At 39.8% G+C, this 24,548-nt stretch overlaps 2 protein-coding genes across 2 annotated transcripts; one reads left to right on the forward strand and one right to left on the reverse strand.

The window, feature by feature from the left end:
- The first annotated feature begins 14,115 nt into the window (after positions 1-14,115).
- Positions 14,116-16,915, forward strand: LOC111662869 (beta-1,4-galactosyltransferase 1-like). Its single transcript, XM_023416859.2, has 2 exons — positions 14,116-15,385; positions 15,861-16,915. Exons 1-2 carry the CDS (start codon positions 15,002-15,004, stop codon positions 16,527-16,529), a joined length of 1,053 nt encoding a protein of 350 aa, XP_023272627.1. The 5' UTR covers positions 14,116-15,001; the 3' UTR covers positions 16,530-16,915.
- A 2,226-nt stretch (positions 16,916-19,141) lies between these two features.
- On the reverse strand, positions 19,142-24,284 carry amer2 (APC membrane recruitment protein 2). The gene is given in 2 exon segments (XM_023417036.2): positions 19,142-22,404; positions 22,407-24,284. Coding segments are annotated over 2 exon segments (2,082 nt in total). The 5' UTR covers positions 24,067-24,284; the 3' UTR covers positions 19,142-21,982.
- Positions 24,285-24,548: the final 264 nt, after the last annotated feature.

A 24,548-nucleotide genomic window follows, 5' to 3' on the forward strand; every position in this document is an offset into this window, starting at 1 on the left:
GTGACATCCTCTTTTTGAAGGTCTCAAAAATCACAAAGCAGACTAAAATAATGTTTTTAAGTTGGACTTCTTGTATGGCAACAGCTGGGCCATTACAAATTCAGTCGGTTTTACATATTGTCTCGTATTTTCCTGATTTTTGTTCTGCTGTTTTCTTTTTTCTCTCCTCTAAGATTACAATACTTCTTCTGTAATCCTCCATGATGACAGTAACTAGCAATGTCGAAGATTGGGCCAAGACTGACTGCTGTATGATCTTTATTCTCACTGAAAAACTAAATCAGTAGGCCTCTTTCACACATTTCCTGATTTTGCTTGTTTGTTTGTTTGTTTGTTTGTCTTTTTTTATTGCTGGACCAAAAAAGCACAGGTCTGATTTAATATTATAATCCTCATTGCTCAGTGGCATTAAATGTCTTAGTAAATCATGCTCGTAAAGAATGGAATGTAGCCTTAATTAACTGATTACTTGAAGATGCTCTATGAGACAAAGCAAACATGGCAGATGTAGCCTAAAACTAGACAAACTGAAGCTAATTTCCACAGAGCACTAATAGAGCCTAGAGCATTTTGTAATTTCAGTTGAATTTATGAATTTTTATTCATACATTTTGATTAACTAGCTTGGGGCTAGTTGATTAAAACATGAGCAATTATAATAAGTATGGTTGAAGTTATACTTTTGTTGATCCCAAAAGAGAATTTCACCCTAATTTAACAATTTAAAAGAATAATTCTACATTTTGTGAAATACATACACTGATATAATAACATGGACCATATCTGGCCCAGATCTTGACAACTGACCTAGGCTGGTGTCCTTTGGCTCAACAGGCCATTACTGGTAGGATCCGGTTTTCCCATTTCACTTACTGACTGTGAGGTCCAAATGACACCACCCACTCCATAGCATGTACCTAGGAATCTGGAATGGGGCAGTACAACAAGTGTGAGTGTAACATGGATCTGCTGGGTTGGAGGTGAATTCAGCCCAGAGTTAGCTGCTATTTAAATATTGTTGTCTTGCTGAGGATTATGGGAGAAGTTGAAACTACTCTCATGTATGTATGGTAGTTATAAGCTACCACCAGCATACAAAACAAAGCAGGCACCAAACACACAGCACTAAGCACAACTGGATAAAGTTACCCTTTGTTCTTGAGAGCCAACAAAAAACAATACAGCAATAACTATTAGCCAATGCTAGCATTGCCATCACGGCAGTTAGCCAGCTAGCGATAGCAACATTTGAACACATTCATAATATGGGTAACAGCAAGTTGGCTAACATTATCATGCTACCTGTAGCCGGTCACTAATGAAAACAGACATGTAACATGATGTACCCAACAAGTTACTTACAAATCCAGGAGAATAAAAAAGCCAGTTCTGAGTTCAACTGGAGCCCGTTAAGGTTCTCTATCTTGCTGAAGCTAGACCAGTATTCAGCCTTGGAATTATCCACTGGGACCAGCAACAAGAATGACACTGATGGAGCTAGTAAAGACACTGATGGAGCCAGCAAAAACTATAAAAACTTTAAGGATGTGACCAGGATTTCAGCCAGTAGTCCGCATGGCCTGTGCTGTAGTCTTATCTCTTTTTTGTTTTCTGAGATATTTTTAGACTAAAACATGGATTCTTCAGTGGAGGAATTCTGGAAGGTCACTTTCACATGAACACTGCGTACTGCACTGTGCCATTTTGCGTGTGAGTGATCCCTGTTACTTTATAAATGTGGCGAAGGCCAATGGTGTAACAGGAGGCGCTCACATGTATGAACATGCACACGCTGCCAGACCGGATACCAAAACAAAGAACAGAAAAATTGAGTTTACAACACCAATAGAGACAAAGTGACATCATTCTTTGCCGAGGACGCCATTACTCAAATTTGTTCTTCGCATAGAAAATTCATTCTGTGATAGTTTTGTTGAGATTTGACATGGCTATCCTTAGTTTTAGATCTGTTTTGAGAGAGCAGTATAATATTCTTCTGTAGAGTTTGCGTAGCTGCTAGGCAAACTCTAGCTTAAAGGAGGGAGCTGTGCCTGACACCACACACACACAGTTGATGATTTTGTGCTTTGTGAATACTTAAGCCAAAGTGCCAGTAAAAGGACCACAGACCCATATTGTCTCCTGATCCAGCTCTACAGTGGGAGTGTTGTACACCAGTTACACAAAGGTTACAAAATCCAGAATAACAGATTTAAAATCCAAAGTGGAACATCAACAATTTGTTGTTTGTACCAGCTGCCAGTTAACTAGCTGAAACTGTACTGGTCCCAGGCAAGACATTATAAGACTATATAGACTATATATACTATACATTATAAGACTATATAGACTAAGTTAGCTGGCTGCTGGTGGTAGCTTCATATTTAGCATGCAGAGATGAGTGGCATTCATATAACTCTCAGCAAGAAAGCAAATAAGCATATTTCCCAAAATGTCAAGCTTTTCCTTTAACAATTCACCCACTGGGGTGCCAGAGGAACTCCTCCAGTTCTGAGGCTAGGGTCTTAACGGTAGTGCTGGGAGCATTTCTGCTAAAAAAAAACAAAAAACAGAGGAAGCCCACACAAAACAGAGCATGTGAAAACAGACCATTTGAGTGCCACACAGAACTACAGTAGGTTTCAAAAAAATAACTTTTTTGCTCTGAGGCAATGTTAATCCAGGGCCATTGTGGTTTCCAATGCAGTTCTTTTGTTACACAGTTTCATTGTAGCAACACCTGAAAAGAGGTTACAGAAAACAAACTCACCTGAGCAGCTTTGTTATAGCAATTCTGGAAGTTCTGTCTTTGCATCTACCTTTAATGAGAAACATCTTAGCAATGTTATTATGTGCCAGCAATGCAATAGCACTGAAGGCATATATTACTATCCTGCATACATATTTTTCTTATTCATCTTCCATATCGAAATTTCGGCGCGTAACTACTCCCGCAGCTTTGAGTAAACCCTGACAATATACAATACATATCAATGCATGCGACTCAATTAGGAATGGTTTGCTATGACTTTTCTTAGCATTTTGAGTAACAATAGTGACGTTAATGGCGATAAAAGGCAAAAACAATTTTCGTAGAGAATGAATTGGGAGACGTCTTCAAAACGACCAAACCCAGCCCTTTTTGGAGCTCTACTGCTGTGTCATACTTCAACGTTTAAAAATGGTTGAAACGTTAAACAGGTCACAAGATTTGAGACTTTTTTGGGTTAAATTGGTATTTTGACAACTATTACAGTTCACACAAAATTGCAGTTTATGTTTTGTGTCATTTTTAGACCGTTTCAGATTTTATAATGGGTGTGTATTGCACGGAATGTTCAGAGCTAGAGTAGATGACATCATCTCTAGAGTAGGAGAAGCTCTTGAACTCCTCTGAAAAAATTCTGTGTAACTCGTCCTTCTGGCCACATATTTCAGTCTTCACACATCCTTGCTTCCTAGTTAGTAGCCAAATTCGTGCTGTTTTGTAGAAAGTGTCTACCTAAGCACAGAGACTTACAGAGTTTGAAGTCATGGGAGTACCCTCCACCTCTCCCGTTGACTACAATACAAATTCAGGAGCTGATTTCCCGAGAAAAGCAGAAGTGACCCTTTTTTTTTAACTCATTCCTGTTTCCACATTTTTGGCTCTATAAACACCAAAGCTACATAATCTGTACACAAAGGTCTTGTGCCCCTCACAGTCTGCTCATGGTTCTGATAGGAGTTACCGTTCTTTTGAAAAATAGCAGTTGTTTGAGAGGCTCGCCAGCTGTGTCAGCTCTGTGTCTTCCAGCTAGACACAGCTGTTCAACATGGCTTGTTAGGAGACTCTTTGATCTCTGTGATGTTTATAAACACAGCCCCACACACACACATACACACACACACACACACACACACACACACACAGGCAGAAATCTGTTTACAAGTTAGTGCTCAAAGAGAGAGTTTACAATTCAGAGTGGACAGTACAACAGTAACTACAGCAGCAGACACATTGAATTTACTTTGTGCTTTGAGCTACAGGAACTGTTCAACTGTCATAGTAGCTCTTCCATACACTGCAATGCAAATTCAGAAGCTGATTGCAAACAGTGTTCGAGCAGGTGCTACTAACACTGTATCCAGGCAGAAATGGACAAAGCTGATTCTTATTGGCTAATTGGACTCATTAACTCTTACCCCTTTTACTCTCATATGAGTAGGAGATTTTAATAATAAGTTGCCAACTGAGTATATTAGTAGTTATCAAATGTATGCTCAGGCTCCAAAGTGTCTAACTACAATAAATTGGTTGTAGAACCAGGTAAACCAGGTGAAGTAAAGATAAATGAAGATTACTGGACTTGACGACAACTATCACTGAACTTTACTATCACTGATTATCTTACTTCACCATGAATCTTAAAACATGGCAGATTGTTGTAAACTGAGCAACTGGCTGAAACAAACCAGAACAATCAATTAAAATCCTGTTCTGAATTTATATTTTTTTAAAAAGAACCAGTAATAGTCTGAGCTGAATCAATAAGGATATGTATAAGATAAAGATAAATTCTTAACGATACCAATCCCTACAGCCGGTTAATGTCTGACTTTGGGAGGATGAGCACATCACAGTTAAAATCCCTTCACTCTAAGTCTTGTTTAAGCAGTGTTATTTTGTGATTATTATTTTTTATGGTACACAGTGAAATCAGTCACAAGCATGTGACGGATTACTTCATGTAAGTGTTGTCTGTTCATTAGTAGACAGAGCTTTTTAATATCTTTTGTCCTTGTAGCTGATAAATACTCTCATAAAGTCATTAAGTCATCTGGTGCTGCCTGAGAATTTACACTGAATAAGTTTTTGAGAAAATGGCAGGAGAAATCACAGTACCTTTATTGCAGATCAACTTCTGTTAGGGCATGCACATTGTGAGGTCACTTTGGACAGTCCTTGCAGGTTCAAAGAGCTTTTTGAGGGATACCTGCAGTGACTGAGGTCAGAGTTAGGATAATTCTCTACAACATGAATGAAACTCAAAGTACCACCAGAGATTTAAATGTGTGTGATGGATATGCACCAAGCAGCAAGCACATTCAGAATTTCTTCAGGATTTTTTTTTACATATTGTCATAATGTCAACAACAACTATCACATAAAATTCACGATGAGTAACAGTGTTGCTAAACAGATATTTTCATTCAGCAGTGCAGAATAGGCAGGACCACATATTTTTGATGGTGACAGACAAAAATATGAGGATGGAAGTCTATATACCTTCGAGGTAGCAAGTGTGTGACTGAGTGAACAAGTGAGAGTGTAAGCCTTTACAGAGCTACCTATCAGGGGTGGGAGAAGATAATTAGGCTTAAGGGCCATACGTCAATGCGCCCTAATTGAGCATTTTTCCTTCAGTCTCCACTTGCTCCTGATACATTGCCGCCACAGGGCTTATTGGGAGAACGCTGGCTTCATGTCACATAGAAAACAAGAGCAATGGACAAAGGGGAGCAGAGGACGGTGCTTGTCATTTTTCCATCCTGGGGTTCTCAAACCCTGTGACTCAGGGATGATGTTTCTCCAACTCTTGAAAAAAAATTAAGGTTCCCCAGCTCAGCACTGCAAATGGTCGTAGCCTGAAGGCTAGACAAATACCTGGACAGACTGGGAAAAACCTGGATATGAGAGCAAGGTACTTCACCTGAAATTTTAAAAGAACTGGTAACAGCAACACTAGACCAGAGGTTAAATGTGCACCCTGTGTTACCCCCAGTGTCAAAGTACTCATTATTTTGGGATGATTTATATGAATGTCTGAATTCAATGAATTCTAATAACAGATGCCATTCCCCTGTTGTATCTTCTATTCCCTCTGTTCCAAGTGGCCATTGTTACTCTAGGGGATAAGGTCTAATGTTCATGTCCAAATATTTCTTTGTTAGGTCTTAGCTGGTCAGGCATCCACTGAAGATAAATACAGCCTATGCACCCAGTAATGTAGCATGACTCATTTAAGGTCACCAAAATAGACTTTTATTTTGATTCTCCCACTTATATCCATTCAGCACTAACAATGCAGGATGACATGTCTTCAAACGGTCCTCTCAGTTGATATAACTTTATGTTCATATAACTCTTGGTTCATTTAAGTGCTTTAGACAGAACCCACAGAGCCTAAAGGCCCTGTATAACTTATCCAGAACCAAGGGGTTGTTTTGATCCACTGTTATTTTTTATATTACTGTTGAATCAATTACCTTGACAAAAAATGATTTTGATCATGTGTTTGACCTATTGACACAACATGCTCAAGTTTTACCTTAATACTCTCACAGGTTTATGGTTAGACTTGTTCTACAAAACAATGTGCATATTACTTTCAAGAACATACATAACAATCAGTATGTTTAAAAAGGGCTAAAGTAAATTGAGAGAGTTCACAGCTGTATTAGTGTGGGTAAATAACCTAATCGTAATATAAAACATAACTAAAAAAAAATAACTAATTGTCTGGATATTCACAGTTAACCTAGTATTGCATTGGTGTCATATTAATTTGAAATTAGTGATATTTAATTTGTGATGTACATTTTACCAATTTTATTGTTATGTTTTCACCAAATTAATCAAACCGTAGGTGTAAACACACTCTAATATGGTCTTTGAATTATACTGCATAGTGTGACACAAGCTTTGTTAGTTTGGGAAAGGGAGTGGAAGGAGAAGGATAATAGAAGAGAAAATTAGTTACTGGAAGTGTTTCACAACTCTTGAAAAAAAAATGTTTCACACTTCCAGTAACTAATTTTCTCTCCTCTTCCATTATCTAACACTTCAAACCACCTTGTTTCATGGAATGTGGGGAGCAGCATGACCTCCATGACTCACTAGATTTCTAACACTTGAAGGCCTTTTCTCTGTTATATTATTAGCAGTTAACTAATTTTTCATTCACTTAAAAGTTAGTCTGCATGTGGGAGTCAGGGTAAACAGCATCATCAACCATCAGCTATCAATAAAAGAGAAATAAGCATACAGTCTCCTCCCAAAATTAGGCAAAGAGAGCTTTTTAAGTAATTTGATCATTTTTTATTGAAACTAAAATAACTTTATTTATACAATTTTGCACCTATGAAATAAAAGCTGTGGAATAGAAATGCTGAATATATCAAAAAGCAGATTTTGTCGGACCATTTGGGCAATGAGAAGCAGGTGGAGTGCAAAGTAAGGTTGAGAGACATACACCCACATACATACACATGCACAAACTGCTTTGTTCCCCGGGATAGACCATGGAGCCATCAAAACCACTCTGATTCTGAATTAGCTCTGATTGGCTGTCATTGCAACGTGTCCCACACAGCTGAGACCACTCAAAGCCAAGCACACACACACACACACACACACACACACACACACACACACACACACACACACACACACACACACTCACTCACTTTTATGGTCTGGGCATCATGTTTCACTAAACTGCTGAGCTCTCTAGGCTGTAACTAGGGCTGTTTTAAGAGCTGTGGTTGAGTATAAATGTGCATGTTGGTGTGTCTGTGTGTGTGTGTTCACATCTGTCGATATGATGGTAGAGAAAGGACTGTATGTATGCAATGTATTCACATTTTCAATGGTGGGAGGATATATATGTTATCCTGCTTCTTGCAAGCTTCGGATATTTTCTTCACAAGGCTCAAAATGTGTTGACATTTTTGACCTTTTAAGTTAAAAAAATCTACAAAACCATGTTAAATATACGTATACAGTATATTGTTAAAAATTACCTTTTGTCTTCTCCACCATAGCTGTGGTATTGTTATTCTGTTCTTGGCACCACTGTAGTATCACCGTGGTCTGTTTTAGTATAAAATAGTACATTAAGTGTGGCTCATATGAAAAGTGTGAGAAAGTCCTGGTATTTGCAGAAATGAGCAGTATCTGCATATAGTATATGTGGTGTAATGTGCTATTAGGATAATTATCACATTACCATGTACTGAATCATTAAATCCCTCTCATGTGATACTCATAAACTACTCTTTGACAAAGTCTGATTAAAGCTATGAAAAGGATTCTTTATCACCACCACAGACCTAAAACAAAACTTCTTAGATTACTTGTTTAAACTGTTCAACAAAGAGCAAAGCGAAGCACTTGTTTTAAAATTATATTCATCTACTTAATTAAGAAATTATACAGGCAAAAATGTCACTCTGACAACACAAGCATGCATGCAAAGTAAAATATGTGTCCAAAAAAAGCTGACCCGCCCACCTCGAAAGGGATGCCACAGTGCCAGAAAAGACTTGTGTGGCCAAATCAGCAGGGTATATACCAGTCTTCTGGCTTTCTCAGTTTGTGTTGGATGTCCATCCAACAAGCTTCCATCTCTGGATACAAATGTGTCTAACTAAGCATCGTTCTTGTTCTCAAACTCAAGTCAGTTGAAGCAACAAAAATAAGCAAGAGAGAAAGTGGGAAGAGGTGTAAAAAAAAAAAAAATGTTCAAACCAAAGCTGGATTCCATCCATAGAGGCATAGGGATCAGGTTTCTCTGCAACCAGCAGCGCATTTATCCAAAAGTGTGTGGTTAAGAACAGAAAGCAAAATTCTCTCAAAAAGAGACACACATGTGCAATAACATGCACGCATAAAAAAGTGTGCATGTAATGTGTGTGTGTGTGTGTGTGTGTGTGTGTGTGTGTGTGTGTGTGTGTGTGTGTGTGTGTGTGTGTGCGTTGGGCAGTGTACAGGAACCTACACATAGGCATGGCAAGTATCTGTAATCTCAAGGAAACTACCCTTTCAGTACTTGACTCATACCCATTGTTTATTGGTGATACATGAATACCCTCTAGTGGTATTACATAAGACTGCACTTATTATATGGGCACACATATGTTGTCAACTGAAAGTCTGGCAGCAGTTTCACTTAGGCCTGTTGTGTTAGGTGACCTCCCAAGAAATGACCCTAGGTGTGCCCCAGGTGAGTAGTGGTTTAATCATTCTAATTCTAAATACATCTCTGCTTGCACCAAGGTTTTCACAGAATTGAAACAGACTTAGTAATTAACTGTTTTTACATTTCATATTTAATCTTAAAATTTTGAAATAGTTTCTCCTCGCTAGCCTGTCTCTCAAATATCTACCACAAGCTTCTGGAAGCTGGAAAAATACCCATATATTATTTTAGTTTTATTTAAGTTTTTGAGGGGTTAAAAAGGTCCGCTTTTATGGTTGCTATCAGAACACAGAATTATGATTTAAGCAAACATGTGACATTTTGCTTGGCAGTTCAGGCTATTTCATCTCCAAGAACTCAAGTTCAGTTGAGTGCTAACGTCAACATATTAACCATGTATATTGCATAAGCAGTAATGAACACACAAACAATCCCCCTAGTGAACATGATGAACCATGGTAAATGGTTTAAACAAGCAAGTAGGGAACTATTGCCCCTAATAATTTCCTTCAAAGTCCACGGAAAATGTGAGGGAATGTGGGAACATTTTCTTCAAAAAAACCCCCCAAAAAAACACATTGTCAGTAGCACTAATTATTGCTTTATAATATGCCTTTGTAAATATAGAATTCTATATGTTGCATGGGAATACACTGTAGGCCTAACTTAGCCTCAGCAAACTCTCATTTGGAAAGGACACAATGTAAACTGATGAGAACAGTAAGGAATAATGCGTGAGGGCAAAACAGTTTTGGCTTTATGGTGGTGGTGGTGGTGTATGGTCTCACTGATGGCACACAAACTACAATAAATTAACTTACACTTACTAAAGCAGAAAAATATACAGTCTCACAAAGACTCACACAGTCAATAGGGATAGTGGTAATTCATTTGCACAGATGACAGCAGACTACCATACCTTCAGCTGTCACTCCACCACACAAGGGACCTTCAATTAATTGAACACTAAACTAGTTTAAACAACTAGTGTTTTTCACGTCATCTTGGACAATGCTTGGATTGAATGATAAGATGATCCCATAAGATTTCTGATCCACACTTCAAACCACCTTGTTTCATGGAATGTGTGGAGCAGCATGACCTCCATGACTCACTAGATTTCTAACACTTGAAGGCCTTTTCTCTGTTATATTATTAGCAGTTATGTGAATTAGTGTTATGGCACATTATGTGTTGCCTGTGACAAATTTAATGGCCTCATAACCCCGATTAATACTGTATGTTCTTAGAAGCCACTGTGAATGTAAATCCGGTTGGCACGTCTTGTACCACTAGAGGTCACTGTTTGTGAGGTTTAAAGACAACCTGTCACACATTTATTTTGAAATGAGGCCACGGGTACAGTACTGTATGCTCCTGCGTGGATCCTCTGGTAGTATCCAGATAAGCTACGGTTGTTTTGACACAATAATGCACTTTGAAAATAGCATGGATATTAGACAGTTTCAAGCAACAGCTTACTCCTGTCCTGACTAACAATTTCAACAAAGCACACACTGTACTGTCTACTGCCCTACTCTCACTGTGGCAGAGTGCAGAACAGCACTTTAAAATCAATTCGGACTAATTTAGTTATTACAGTAGTTACTGGTTGATAGCAACTATAGTCAGAATGTCTTGGAGAACAAATATTGTCAGTGCTGTATAAAACATCTTTGATCGCTTGAAAATGTACTTACTTAATCTTAACTTCAAAGCATAGGAGCAAAACATTAAAAATATGTTACCAGAATTTTTCTGATCCCTATTTACACTTTTTCCTTAGATGCCATTATCAAAGAATGGCCTTTTAGCATTCTGCTGGTCCTGCTGATTGTTCTTTGATAAAATATATTCATTCTTTATACACTTTATCAAGATTGAGATAGCATTAGCAAAACTAGAAAATTCCAGGGAAATTTTGAGTGCCACGGGGGCTACTGCCGGGATGAGTACATGATTTATTTCCAGTGTTCAAAAGTCACCCTGATCATATTCTGGTTTTGAGAAATGTCTTGATATAAAAAACAATGTCACATCCCTCTATCATGTATTATGTGGGAAGTATCTCATATTCTGTGTTGTTTTTTTTAATGAAACAAGAGGCAACATGTCTTGAAACTGGCATTTAAAGGGTTAAAATCCTGAAAACTAATAAACATTTGGTAGGTTTGAGCAGAACTGAAGTGGTTTAAGAGAAGTATGTAAAAAAAAAAAGCAGAAAAAAATATTGATATATGATGATTTTATAGCATTTTCTTTGTGTGTCCTTTTTTGGACGCGAGGAACCCCAGAAGGTAAAAATGTGTTACCAGTGTATAATAGACCTGTAACAGTAACTGACATTAGATTTTAAAAATATGTCAAAAAAGACACTTTCTTGCAGAAATCCATACCTTCAGCTGTAACACAGCCAAATTGATCAGCAAATCAAAAAAGAAAAGTGAAGAAAATGTCCAAAAAAGGACAGAGGGACCCCTGAGGGTTAATAAATCCCATGAACGGCTATTTAAATTACCACTATTATGTTTTTTTCGGTGCTAAATTTAACATTACTGGGGAGGAGAGCAACGCGACTAGAAGTGACAGCGAGAGAGGGCTAGTAGCTTCTCCTCTCCTCTTTCTCAGCGGAGACCGTCACAACTTCATTCACTCTTTTAACAAAACAAAAAAAAAAGCAACGAAGGAAGCAGTAAATGGACTTAAATATTTAAGACCTAACTAAATGTAATTTAAGACCTAACATGCGGCTAATCTAAAGCTAGCGGAGCTTGGAGAGTTGGTTATCTGGTTGCTAGGCACGCACACAGGTCAGGAGCTGCCGTTGCCATGGCAATGTGAAAATCTGCCCAGAATTTGGCTTCTACATGGCTTCAAAGAACTGCAAATTATGAGAAAACCGTTACTTCTTTTCAAAAACCGAAAAGACCGTGACAGACACTGAAGCCAGAAGTTTCTTATTTTATTCAGATAATCCTTAACATGAGTGAGTAAGCTCAGTGCGAAGACAGAGTGAGATTCTTTTGAAAAAAAAAGTCAAAGTTACATTTTATGAATCCCAACAGCTATGTCTACATTTTGAGAAAGAATTATTTGTCTCCTTTTTACGGTTTGGCCGTGAGTTCGAGTTAAAAATAAAAATAAAGGTTGTTGACGCTGTCACTCTAACTTTGAAGAAAAAGTGATTCCCACTCCTCCTTTGAGTGCTCATAGTTTGAAAAGTTTACATGTTATGTAAAAACAGTTCCTGTGTTTTTGAGAGAGCAGAAGTTTTCCTCCGTTTTATAGTTTGAATCACATTTCTACGTGCAGGTATGAGAGAGCTGGGTGACTCAGAAAAAAGGTGAAATTTTGTAGAAAAAAGATGAAATTTTGTTGAAAAAAGGTGAAATTTTGTGGGTTTCTAAAGAAAATTCCAATGCATTATTTATTCCCAGTATTTTGGGAATAACTTTGGGAAAAATTGGAATTTTAACACCAAAAGTCATAGCACCTCTTTCGGGATCAAGACGCACGTTTTGATGTATATATTACCGGGGTTTTCTCAAAGCTGCGGGACGAGTTACGTACCAAAATTTGGCGGAAGAATAATAATAAGCCCGAAGGAATATTAATAGATGCTCCGCCCCGAGGCACTCTTCTCAGCTATTCTAGCTGTAAAGGAGTGCCTCGGAGGCACTAATTAGACTATAATTATCATACTTAAAATACATGGTCCAAAATGATGCCATTTGATTTTATGTCAAAGCATAATTCTTTGAACAATGATTTATATGCTTTTCTAAAAACTTACTCTGTGAATCAAAATCTAGGTGGGGTCCTCAACATCTCTCTGAATTTTGATGGAAGAATTAGGCCAAATTATTGCCACACAAATACATTAATACACTCATCAACATATAGAGTGTATTGTTTTATCTGACTTAATTTGTTTTCACGTTGTAATTGAATACACTCATGCGATTTAATGCACTTAATTTATTTATTATGTTTGATTATCATTATTTTTTTATTATCACGATTAGATATTTTTATGCTTGAAATGAACATCATCTAATTTTGTAACATGACTTGAACATTGTCTGTTTTGTTTTAAGTGGGACTTTTGTGCACTGATGATGTTAGGTTCATTTTATAAAATCAAAACACTGTATCTTTCATATAGCTCAGTTGAGTATTTAATACTGAGATGATTCCGTATCATTTATTTGTATTTTCTATCAATATTTTTTATTACAGTATGATGAATTTGAAGTATATTTGAGAAAATCTTGGTACTGGCATATTAACTTCTTGGTTTTATAGCCAGTAAGGATATACAAGATTAAAAATGCATTTTTATGATATGAATATGATATAATAACTAAACATCATATTTTTCCATTTCATACTGTGAGCAAAAGCAAGCTCATTTGTCCCAGTTGTCTGCAGGGAAGATGGTGTAACAGGTGTTGGTAGGACCAATTGCCGCACAAGTCACCAGAACAATCTGGCAATGAGTGAAAGAACCAGGGATGCATATATACTGGCTTAATGAGTGATGAGATGCAGCTGGGAACCGAAGGTGGAGCTGATGAGGTAAGTGTGGCCGGCCAGTGGGAGTGAGACGGAGGCGGGGCAGATGGAAAATTACTGGAGGTGAAGGCCGCGCAGGCTGTGACAGGTGGACCTATTATTCACACTGAAATACTCTCTCCTTGTCACACCACACCAGGAATGTGTCAAACCAAATCTACATGTGAAAACAGATATAGGATATTATACTTTTCTGGATAATGACTACATCATGTATTAACCCATGTAAGCTTAAAACATTTTTACTGCACTGGCCAATCATTGCGGTTTTTGTTTTTGTGTGCACACCCACTGTTTTTTTTCTGCTCAACATTGTGATGTTCTGATGAACTACACAATCACAATATTGGACACTGTTATATTATAAACCCACTGTTATATAATATATTGTTAAACTGGACCAGATGGTCAGGCTCCTGTGTTGCACAAAGTAAAGTTGGGTGTGATCAGTGAGGGGAGTGCCTTAAAAAAATAAGGCACTCCCGTCACAAAGGTATCAGTTTCCCCCTCCCATATGTCTGCATTCACAGTTTCCTCATTTCTGATAGCACTCCCCTTACGGATTCTGTAGAAATAGGAAGTCAACTGCAGTGCAGGATACTTATCAGTGACACCCCAGACACAACATTTACTGCAGGCAGAAATACCCTCAAATTTGATCAACTCAACAAGGAACAAGCCTGTCTTGCGTGCTGCAACATTGTAATGGTTAGCCCTCCAAGGATAGACTATCTGTATAAGAACAGACGCAGTAGACGGAATCACAGGGATGTCTACACCTTTCAAGAGGCATGTATGGACAAGTTTTAGTACCTAGGATGTATCCCGGATTTACTGTTAAGGGTGTGGCTGTGGATGGTTTTCTGCTGGATGGCTTCTGCTGTTCTTTTTTGCTGAAGGGCTGTGAATAACCTGCCACTCTGCCACGTTTAACTGGACTCTACAGGAAATTCAGCACTGTCAGTCACATGCCAGTGGGGGGCACAGTTTGACAACATATATAACAACATATATAAAAGGAAGTACTGTTATTGCTTTATTATTCATAGTTGTAATGCTACTGAGAACATTCAGCCAATAATTAAGTAATTTTCCTTTCAACACTTGTTTGTGTTTTGTTTGTCTTTGTATATAAATGAACATCATTCTAAAAGTACTCAGAGATAACATACAAATTATAGTAACTAATAGTATTGGCAACATATATTGACACACAAGACTACACTTTTAACTATATCAGTCACTAGATAGTGGCTAACTGAAGAGGAAACACACAAAAAAATATCATGAATTGTCAACAACAGGTGCGAGTCCCAATCTGATCAAGGAAGCTGCTCAAAGAAAAGAAAAACCTGTCCAGTTGCTCGTGTTTGGGAAACCTTGGATTTGCAAAGAGAAATGCAGGTAGCAGAGCCACACCAGAGCTGTTGAGTTTACAGTACGCATCTTCACGGGCAGCAAAAATGCTGAAAAAATTCTTACAGTTAGTGGTACTTTTTGCTTTCCTCAGTCTAGCATGTTCTGTTGTGCTGTTGTTGTACAGGGAAAAAAGAACTTTAACTTACATTTTCAACAAAGAGGAAAGTAGAAATGAGGTACTTTCCCAGTTGGAAAAAGAAAGTGTTCAAGAGCTGTGGGAATTGAAGGATAAACCCCCTAAAGCCAGCGAAGAGAAGACACAGAACGAAACTTTGAAACTCTGCCCCGACTACCCTCCAAAACTTGTGGGTCCTCTTTTGGTGGAGTTTAATTATAAACGAACTATGGAGGAGTTGAGACAGGACCTCAGTTCTCTTGTTCAGCTGGGAGGACGCTACAAGCCACCAGAATGTATCACCAAACATAAGGTAGGTGAATGAACAATAACAATGAAATCATTTACCATGATTTTTTAAATACTTGGAATCTATTTTAAAAACAATCTGAGGTGAACATATTTCATATTTTAATATATGTACCATTTGTTTGATGTGCAAAAACTTTGATAACTAAATCAACAACAACTTAACCAAATCAAAAGTCTAAATGAAAACAGAGAGCGCACATTCTTCAAATTTCACAAGTACTTTGTCAACTCACTTAAGAAAGAATTTAAATTTTGGCCCTAATGTCTTGAGCAAAATAACTTATGCCACAATCTAAAATTCACTGCTAACACACTAATTACTAGTATAATAAGGATTTTTTAGATTTTGTCTATACATATATATTACAAACAATTGTGACCAAGACACATACTGAGAAGGACATTTGAGTTGAAAAAGACTTAATGGATAATGAAATGTGTGATGCTTACATGAAATACTTATTTCATCTGTTTAGGTGGCAATCATCATCCCATTCCGAAATCGACATGAGCACCTAAAGCACTGGCTGTACTACCTCCATCCTATACTGATGCGTCAACAGTTGGACTACGGTGTATATGTCATCAACCAGGATGGAGAGGGAGTGTTCAACCGGGCTAAACTGCTAAATGTAGGCTTTGCTGAAGCACTGAAGGAGTATGATTATGAGTGCTTTGTCTTCTCTGATGTAGACCTGGTTCCCATGGATGACCGTAACCTTTATAGATGTTTTGACAATCCCCGACACCTGGCTGTGGCTATGGACAAATTTGGCTTCCGGTTACCCTATAATACCTACTTTGGTGGAGTTGCCTCATTGTCCAAGGACAAATTCTTAAAGATTAATGGCTTCCCAAACACTTACTGGGGCTGGGGTGGTGAGGACGATGATATCTATAGCCGAATTACCTACCGTGGAATGTCCGTTTCTCGGCCAGACTTGGTGAGAGGAAAGTACAGAATGATCAGACATGAAAGAGACTTGCACAATGAACCTAATCCAGTGAATCCTGACAAACTGCACCAAACCCAGTGGACTATGGATGTAGATGGGATTAATACCCTTAAATACACAGTTAAGGAGATTGTGAAGAATACACTGTATACTTTTATCACTGTGGATATTCAAGCTCCACTAAAATGAATGAGGATGAAGCCTGTAGATCCTGAACTGGTGTTGACTACTGATTCATCTGCGTCTCAATCTCAGGATTCAAACAAAAAGTGGGTTGTACCCTATTTTGTCTTGGTTAATTAATCTAGACCAGATATATGTATTTGTGTAAGGTTAATTATGCATACCTGTTGGCATATGTGTGTGTTCTGTGCAGTCCATACTGACGTGATGATTGTGTCTATATTTTGTGAATTTTACAATTTTTTTTTTTAAATGTGCATAGGCACTGAACAACTGTACTGAAATGTATGACCACAGTGGCCCAACAATTGCCAATCACAGAACGACTAATAAAATACATTAATTGTGCATTTGCTCAGTGAATCTGGGCATGCAAGCTGCACTATCAATAACGAGTGTGTGTGTGTGTGTGTGTGTGTGTGTGTGTGTGTGTGTTTATTTGTATAAATCTTTTACTGCACCAGTTCAGCTCCAATCACATCTCTGTGAGCATAGAGACCCAACACTCTCCCATCCTCTTTCCTGCCCAGCCCCCTTTTTTCATTGGTTGACCTAGTGGAGTTACTATGGGAACGACTGTAGAGAGGCTGCCATGCAGAATATGGGGTACAGCCTGTGAATGGTGCTCAAGGCTCCATCATACACACACACATGCACATTTATCAAGGCAAGAAAACTCTACCTACAATTAAGATTATTATTGTTTTTTAGAAATATTATGACCTGAGTTTTCCACCAGTAGCATCTGTAATTTAAGGGGTTCTTCTTTGGAGGGTTTATTTAATTGGGCTTTCTCTTTTTTCAACATAAAGTGTGTTGCTATGGTTTATTTCCATATTATCTTCTATAATAGATAACTTGACTGCTGTACTACTGTGCTTTAGGCCTATGGTAAACAATAAATACCTCATAATTTTATCATCTTTTTAACCAAGAAATTAATATGATAGTTTAAGTCAATGAAATGTCAAAGTTTTAAGGAGCTGTAGTTGAATAGTAACACAATATAGCTTTGTTAAAATAACAAACAACAATATTTTCCCTGACTTAAACAGCAGCAGATACCAATTTAACTTAGAGTATGGACTAAACAATCTTAGAATCATGATTTAGCTTTTCATAAAGACTGCTGAAAGAAACTAGCTAGTTACAATACACTGATAGTTGATTATGTACAAAATAGTATATAATTCTGATAATAATAATGTAAGTAAAAGGTCATGTAAATGTTATCTAATGTAAATATAAGCACTCACACACATTATACCATTTTTACCCTATTAAAGACAGGCTTTGTAATATTTGAACAAATTAAATTACATTAAATTAAAAGTTTAGGCAAAAAAACATCAATGCACCCGAGTTTTCCTCCTACTGCTGTGTAGGACTGTAACTGTAGTGTATGGTGGTTTATGTTATAAAACTTTAAATAGATATTGCTCTGTAACTGACCTTAGCAAGTCAGTGTGCTGACTTAATGTCTCTTCTTGTGCCTCTGTTACACTACGTTTTAGCATACCATTTCCTCATTATTGCTGTTCATCAAAAGTTGCATAGCTAGTCAAAAGCTTCATTTGAGAGAACTGAAGCCAGACAAACCCATAGTCACATCTCAAGGAATGTTGTTCGTTCAGTTTTTTTTCTTTGCATTTGGTCTTCATTTCCTTTCTGTCTTTGGTGGTTTGTACAAGAACTCTGTTGTTCTAGCAAACTAAACGCTCCCTGTCATGGACTCTTGCCAGATTTATGCACCAAAACAAACACACACAGTGATGAACATGGCTAACAATGAGTGTCTACATCCAGCACCGAAGCAGCAGCAGATTAATGATGAGATCAGCACACACACACATGCGCACATCAGCACACACCATTCTCACTGTCAGCATCACTAGCTTTCATCTGGTAGGCTGGCAAAAGTGAGTGTTATGGTCTTACATAAGGCCTCAGCGTGCAGAAACAGAGAGAGAGAGGGCGCTGGGGGGGGGGGGGGGGGGGGGGGGCGGTTGCTGCACCATTACAAAGGGGATTCGCACTGCACCAAATCCTCCTCCCACTACACATGCATGCGCACCCACAACACAACAACATATGATCTTTTTCTAGCAACATGTGTCTTCCTCGTAACAATGGGAACACTCCCTTTCATCAATATTCTGGACACACAGACACACACACAGGCTCCATATTCACATGAATCAGCTCTGCCTCAGCTGGCTCTCTTTGTTATCATGCTGGCTGTTTGTCCCCACCGCTACATGTCTTTCCCCAGGAGAGACAAACAGCAAACAATGACACATCCATCTGGCTTTCATTTCAGCAATCAATAAAATGTATTGATAACCTATAACTCATAAGCCAAGCAGACCTCTTTGCAAGTTCGACACCAAAACAAAAATGCCACACACTGCACATCAACAAAAAGCATCTCTGTTTCTCACCATCTCTCCCATCCAACCTACCCCTTGGGGATTTAAGCCACCAGGACGTGGAGGGGAGTTGAGGAGATATGGGCTCTATCTTGTTTTTGTCTAAACATACAAGTACACGAAGCCTCTGACATGAAAATGTATGTAATGCTGTGAAAATGTGGTCACAAAGAGTCAAGAGCTCATCTATCAGCGCAAACACAGTTTTATTCATTAAATATGAAAAGGGGAAAGATTTGCACTGTGAACATATGGTAATAAAAAGAAGAACATGATGTGCCTTTCAATGCACTGATCCCAGGAAGGTCCAGATTTGTAATCAGAAAGAAAAGAGAGAAGTATTTATCAGCAAAAAAAAAAACAAAAAAGATGAACCAGATGGCAATGTGCCTGACTCAGTGGTTGATGTCATTACTGTGTAGTGCCAGTGCAACTACTAATGACAAAAGTTTAACTTTCATTTTCACAATGTCATACTTGGAATAACTGAGGAAAAAATGTGCTACTGACTCACTGTGGTATGTGGAACACATTTGGCACCAACTGAGGAGGACACAATAAACCAGTTGAATATATAAGGTGTAATGATTATTTCATGGTTCCCTACTCTCTCTTAATCTTAGCATTAATATAATTTGATTGTTGAAAGTGGGGTTTCCCATTCATGGAGTTAGATGTTTTATTTTTGTACTCCTCGGCCAACTGTTGTGGTTAGCAGTCCAGAAGAAAATATACTTTTACCAAGAATACTTTTAAGGTTTAGACTGTTGCCCATCTCAATCACACAAAAAGTTACCTTATGCTACCATCCTTCCTTCTCATTTCTCCTTTAACAATCCCTTCCTCAACTCAGAGGACAATGAGAGTAATCGCATACTAAACCAAAAGATCATAGAGCACGGTTTAGGCAAATAAAACATGAATGGACATGATCATTTTCTGCTCTGCAAGTGACCTTTAGCATGCCCTTTTTATGTGGTGAGAAATGCTCTTCCTGCAGACCTGGGATCAGGTTACTCCATGGCCTGTTCTACACTACACCATTGGGTGGCTGAAAAGATATCTGAACCTGAAGCAGCTTCATGGATCAATCATCACATCCTAAATGAAATGGAAAGCTATCATGAACTAGAATGACCCTCAAGTGTTATTGGTACCCTTGTGGTTAGGATTAGAGAAAACTTGCATCATCTCGAATGTCTTTTCCTATGAAAACCCCTCTCTTTCAGTAAAGAGTAGGGTAGGGAACACTCTGCTCCCTGTGTCTCACTGAATCACTGACAAAGGCCTTTTAGGACTGCAATACACCCCACTCATTCTTAATACAAGTGGTGCTTTGCAAGGCTGCATACACTGGGCAGTAATTTGTCTCAATTTTTTTGAGCATGGGGGACTTAGAAGACCGTACACTCCACCATTTGTCTTGCCCCTACAACAAAGAGACAAAGAGGGAAACAGACCAGCACACGGTATATGCTGGACGACCTACAATGATGTCAAGCTACATTCAGATTCACACACAGCTATGGCGATTCCTAGAATGAGGTTGTACAAAAAGTACAACAGCCAGGAAAAGAAGGGTGAACTGAACTGATTCAGCATTTGTCCCCAAATTTTACTTTTTTTTTTTTTTAGACGAACAGAAAGTCAGAGTATTAAGAAGCTGGTGCAATCACAGTTTAAGATCCGTGCAATATGACTTAGGAAGAGGGAGCCTATAAAACAGTATGAAATCCAGTGAAGAAGAAAATACTAACTAGAAAAAATTGGTTGTTTTTCCTTAGCAAAGAAAGTCTTCCAGTGTAGCTACAAAGACAGTGCCAAAGGTTGAACAGTGTGTGTATCTAAGATGCTTCAGTGTTAGATGATGTTCCTGACCTTTGTGCCCTGTATGTGTGGCACTGCATGCAGAGAGAGAGCGAAATGTGTGCGTGCATGTACGATTTTGTTTGAGTATGTGGATGTGTGTGTTTTGAAGCATCAGTGCAAGGGATCCCTCCAGATAGAGTATTGCGATAGTTTTTCAGGTTTCCATTGGTAATTCAATGGCTGTAAATCCCAGAGATTGACATATGGATGTACTTCCAGTAATGCAGGGGGGTATAGGTGAGATCCAAATGAAACAGGCTGAGTCCAAACTTCCACAATAAAAAATTAACCAGTCGACAAAGTGGAGGTCTCCATCACCAAAAAAAAAAAAAAGATAACGTGTGGCCTTCTGCACATTTGTAGCTGTGAAGTAGGTAAGTAATAAAACCAGTTCAGGTCTTACCATTCATTTTCATAGATGCACATAAAGTTTAATTATCACTGTGTGGTTAGAAGAAGACCATCTTCGAAGAGCAAAATACAACAGCAAAACAAAAAACAAAAAATAGTATGTTATCCCAGGCTGTGGATGTTGTTGAGTCTGTTCCAGAATATTAGAGGCTGTGAAATGATTTTTTTTTTTTTTTTTACTTTGGCTCTAAGATCAGAGGATTAGGAGGTAATTTTGTTACAGATTACACAAGATGAATCAGGAAAAAAACAAAAAAACAAACTTTGATTAGATTAGGTCCTTATGAGCAAATTGAGTTATGTTATGTGGAATTCCATAACAAAAATGTAAGAGATAAAAAGGTGCTCTGCTTTTCTTTTTTCTTTTTCTTGCAGCGTGCAGTCATGAGCTACATCAAAGTGGCCGTCAAAATCTCAGCAGGTCACTTTTTCCAGGAACTTACAAGGCGAACGTGAAAGATGCGTGTCCATGGATTGTCAAGGGTCTCCAAAGTTCCTGAGGGTCATGAAGCGTTAACCCAGCTTTTTGGAGTCTCCTCGTGACTTTCTGAAGTGAACAAAACCATTATTCTATTCGTTGTAAGCCAAAACACTTAAGGAATGAGTGCTTTTAACATCTGAGAGGAATTTATAGGCTGTTAGCTCCACAGCTCAACATTTTTTCAGTCTGCGAAAACTTTTGGCTCTGCATAAACAGTACTGTAAAGAAGTCCATACGTTAGTGGGAGAGAACCACCAATTTGACAGAAACTACTTCTTGTGGGCAGTTCCTCTGTTGCCAGCTTTGTTTCCTGAACGACGGACGGGCACCTTTGATACAGGGATTCTGGTGCGAGCTAGGGGAGGAGCTTGGGTCTTTGGTGGAGGGGATTCGGCCTCTAGGACGGATGATAGGGCTGACTGGCTTACAGAGTGGGAGGGTGGGGTTTGTCTGGTGCTTACTGGGATCTTGGATTCTCGAGGAAGGCTGGCACTGCCTTTCATTGATCGGAAGGAGGAAGAGGAGGAGGATGAAGGAGGACTTGTTTGGGATGTGGGGCTCAGTTTGTATTCAGTAGATGGAGAAGGCGTACTGTTTAGATCTTCATCTACTTCCTGCTCGTCATCATCTTCTTCCTCTTCAGGGTCGTTGTAAAGGTCATACAGGTGGTCTCCAGAGCAACTGTCACGGATAGAGCCAACTTCTGGTTACGCTGCAGCCCACTCTCATCAGGTGTTGCTGTGGGTGTTGCTGAGGGTGTGTCCCAGTAGCCCTCATCACTGAGTGGCTCTTTTTCACCAGGTGATGCAGGATGACGACCATGTGTGTGAGGAAGAGGGGGTTTAGCTGCCCGATTTCCTGCTCCACCAACTACTGGTATCTTACTGAGCCCCAATGCCTTCACTTGGGGTACCTTTCGGTCTGAACTCCTGGGGGCTAAGGGAATGTGGCTGCTGGAAGGGTTGGTGCAGGGGGGATAAGTTGAAGTGGGGTTGGTTGAGGGAGGTTGATGTGATCGGGGCAAAGCAGGAGAGTTATCCCCTGTGGAGGGCAACATGTGCCAGAGCCCTTGCATGTCTGCATCGTCCACTCCTTCTGGACTCGCCATTTCTTCCCCACCACCCATGTAAGCCACCACGCCACTACCAGCTGGGTGCTGTTGTGGTGGAGGCGGTGCCCGAGCCCGGGCTGGGAGGGAAGCAGGCACTGAGCTGGAGGAAACAGAGAACATGGGCTGGGTCAGCTGGGAAGGTAAGGGGGATTTGGATGGGGAGAGACGGGATGTAGCACTGGTGATACAAACAGCTCTCCCAACACCTCCTCCCACACTCCCCCCTCCTCCCCCACTGCTGCTGCTGCTGGTGCCACTGCCACCATTACCCGCTGGCCCCTCATCGTCTGCATCAGCAATAATGTCACCACAGCCAGTCAGTGAATCAAAGCTCTTGAGGGATGTGACATCAGTGAAGAGGAGAGAGCAGAGTCTGTCCACCGAAGGTTCTGAGGGTGGGTCACCTGTGCTGCAACGATCCAAAGGGGGTGTTGCAAGCGAGGGCGTGAGGCTGGAAATGGAGGCTTTGGCTTTTTGGATGGGTGGGCGCAGTGGCGAGTCAGTGGGTGTGTAAGGAAAGGAGGAGTCTGGCTCAACAGATGGCCCTGGCATGGCGACACAGTGAGGGGGTGTCATGGTAACACTAGTAATGGGAGTCTCTGTTGCTTGGAGGTTAGGCTCTGCCTCTGCATTCTCACAATCCTCTTGGTGATGATGCGGAGGCGGTTCAAGGGTGAGAGTAATATCCTTTACCTTTTCAGAGTCGGTACTGTCCCCATTCTTCTCCTTGTTACCTTCCACTGCTTCCCCATCTGTCTCGTTTGTTTTTTCCTTACGTCTCCATCGCATGCTGCTAAAAAATCCCTTTAGGCCCCTCCCTCTTCTGACAAGCCCTGTCCCCCCATTCTCACTCGACCTGAAACTCCCCCGTCGAAGTAGAGAGAAGAAACTCAGTGATTTGCTGAGAGACCTCACCGGTCCAGCCTCCAGGCTAGCAAGCCCCTCCCCTCTCTGTCCATCAGTGTCGTTGTTAGAGCTCGTTAGTCCATCGTGCGTTTTGCTCCTAACGAGCTCCACTGATGCTGTTGAGCCATTTCCATTCAAAGAATTCCCATTGTCCGAATTTCCGTTGTTCCTGCTGTTTGTGGCCCCTTTGTTCCTGAAGGAGAAGAAGCTGGCCATTCCAGAGCCAGTACGTCGCTTTCCGAAGAGTTTGAAGGCAGCTTTGTTGATCTTCCCTGTGGGCTGGGGGTCACACTGTGGTGCCACAGGAGGCTCCACACACTCCGACTGCACCTCCATTATCTAGCGCTCTATCACTCCCACTTTATCGTCTCCCTTGCTCTCTAGCTGCCTTGCTGTCCTCTCTCTCTCTGGCCACACATACACTCACCCTTTCTCTCCACACTGCTGTCTGGTGCTCTTTCACTCCCACTCTGACTTGCTCTAACAGATGCCTGCTGGTTTTCTCTCTCTGCCTCCCTCCCTCCCTCTCTGTCTCTCTCTCTCTCTCTCTCTCTCTCTCTCACACAGACACAGGCACACACACACATGCTGAGTGCTGCTCCTCACTGTATCCATGGCAACTGGGTGGGCTAAGCAGCTTTCGTCAATGTTGGCGGGGCGCCAGTGTCTGTCCTCCACTCCCTCCCCCATTATCCTCCTCCTCTCTTCACCCACCTTCCCTGTCACCAATGCACTGTTGGCTCATTTCTTTTAATTGTTCATGAATTTACAAGACCACAATTCATTGTTGCCTTCCCTGCATTTGTCTATGCATGTCT

Source organism: Seriola lalandi, unplaced genomic scaffold, assembly GCF_002814215.2.
Source record: "Seriola lalandi dorsalis isolate HSWRI2012SDOR001 ecotype SW California unplaced genomic scaffold, Sedor1 jcf7180002054570, whole genome shotgun sequence".
NCBI lineage: Eukaryota > Metazoa > Chordata > Actinopteri > Carangiformes > Carangidae > Seriola > Seriola lalandi.

Bases quoted from the DNA above. Each gene is read 5' to 3' on its own strand.
- LOC111662869 (XM_023416859.2), top strand. From the start codon at position 15,002: ATGCTGAAAAAATTCTTACAGTTAGTGGTACTTTTTGCTTTCCTCAGT. The intron at 15,386-15,860 runs GTAGGTGAATGA...TCATCTGTTTAG, and splicing joins AATGTATCACCAAACATAAG to GTGGCAATCATCATCCCATT.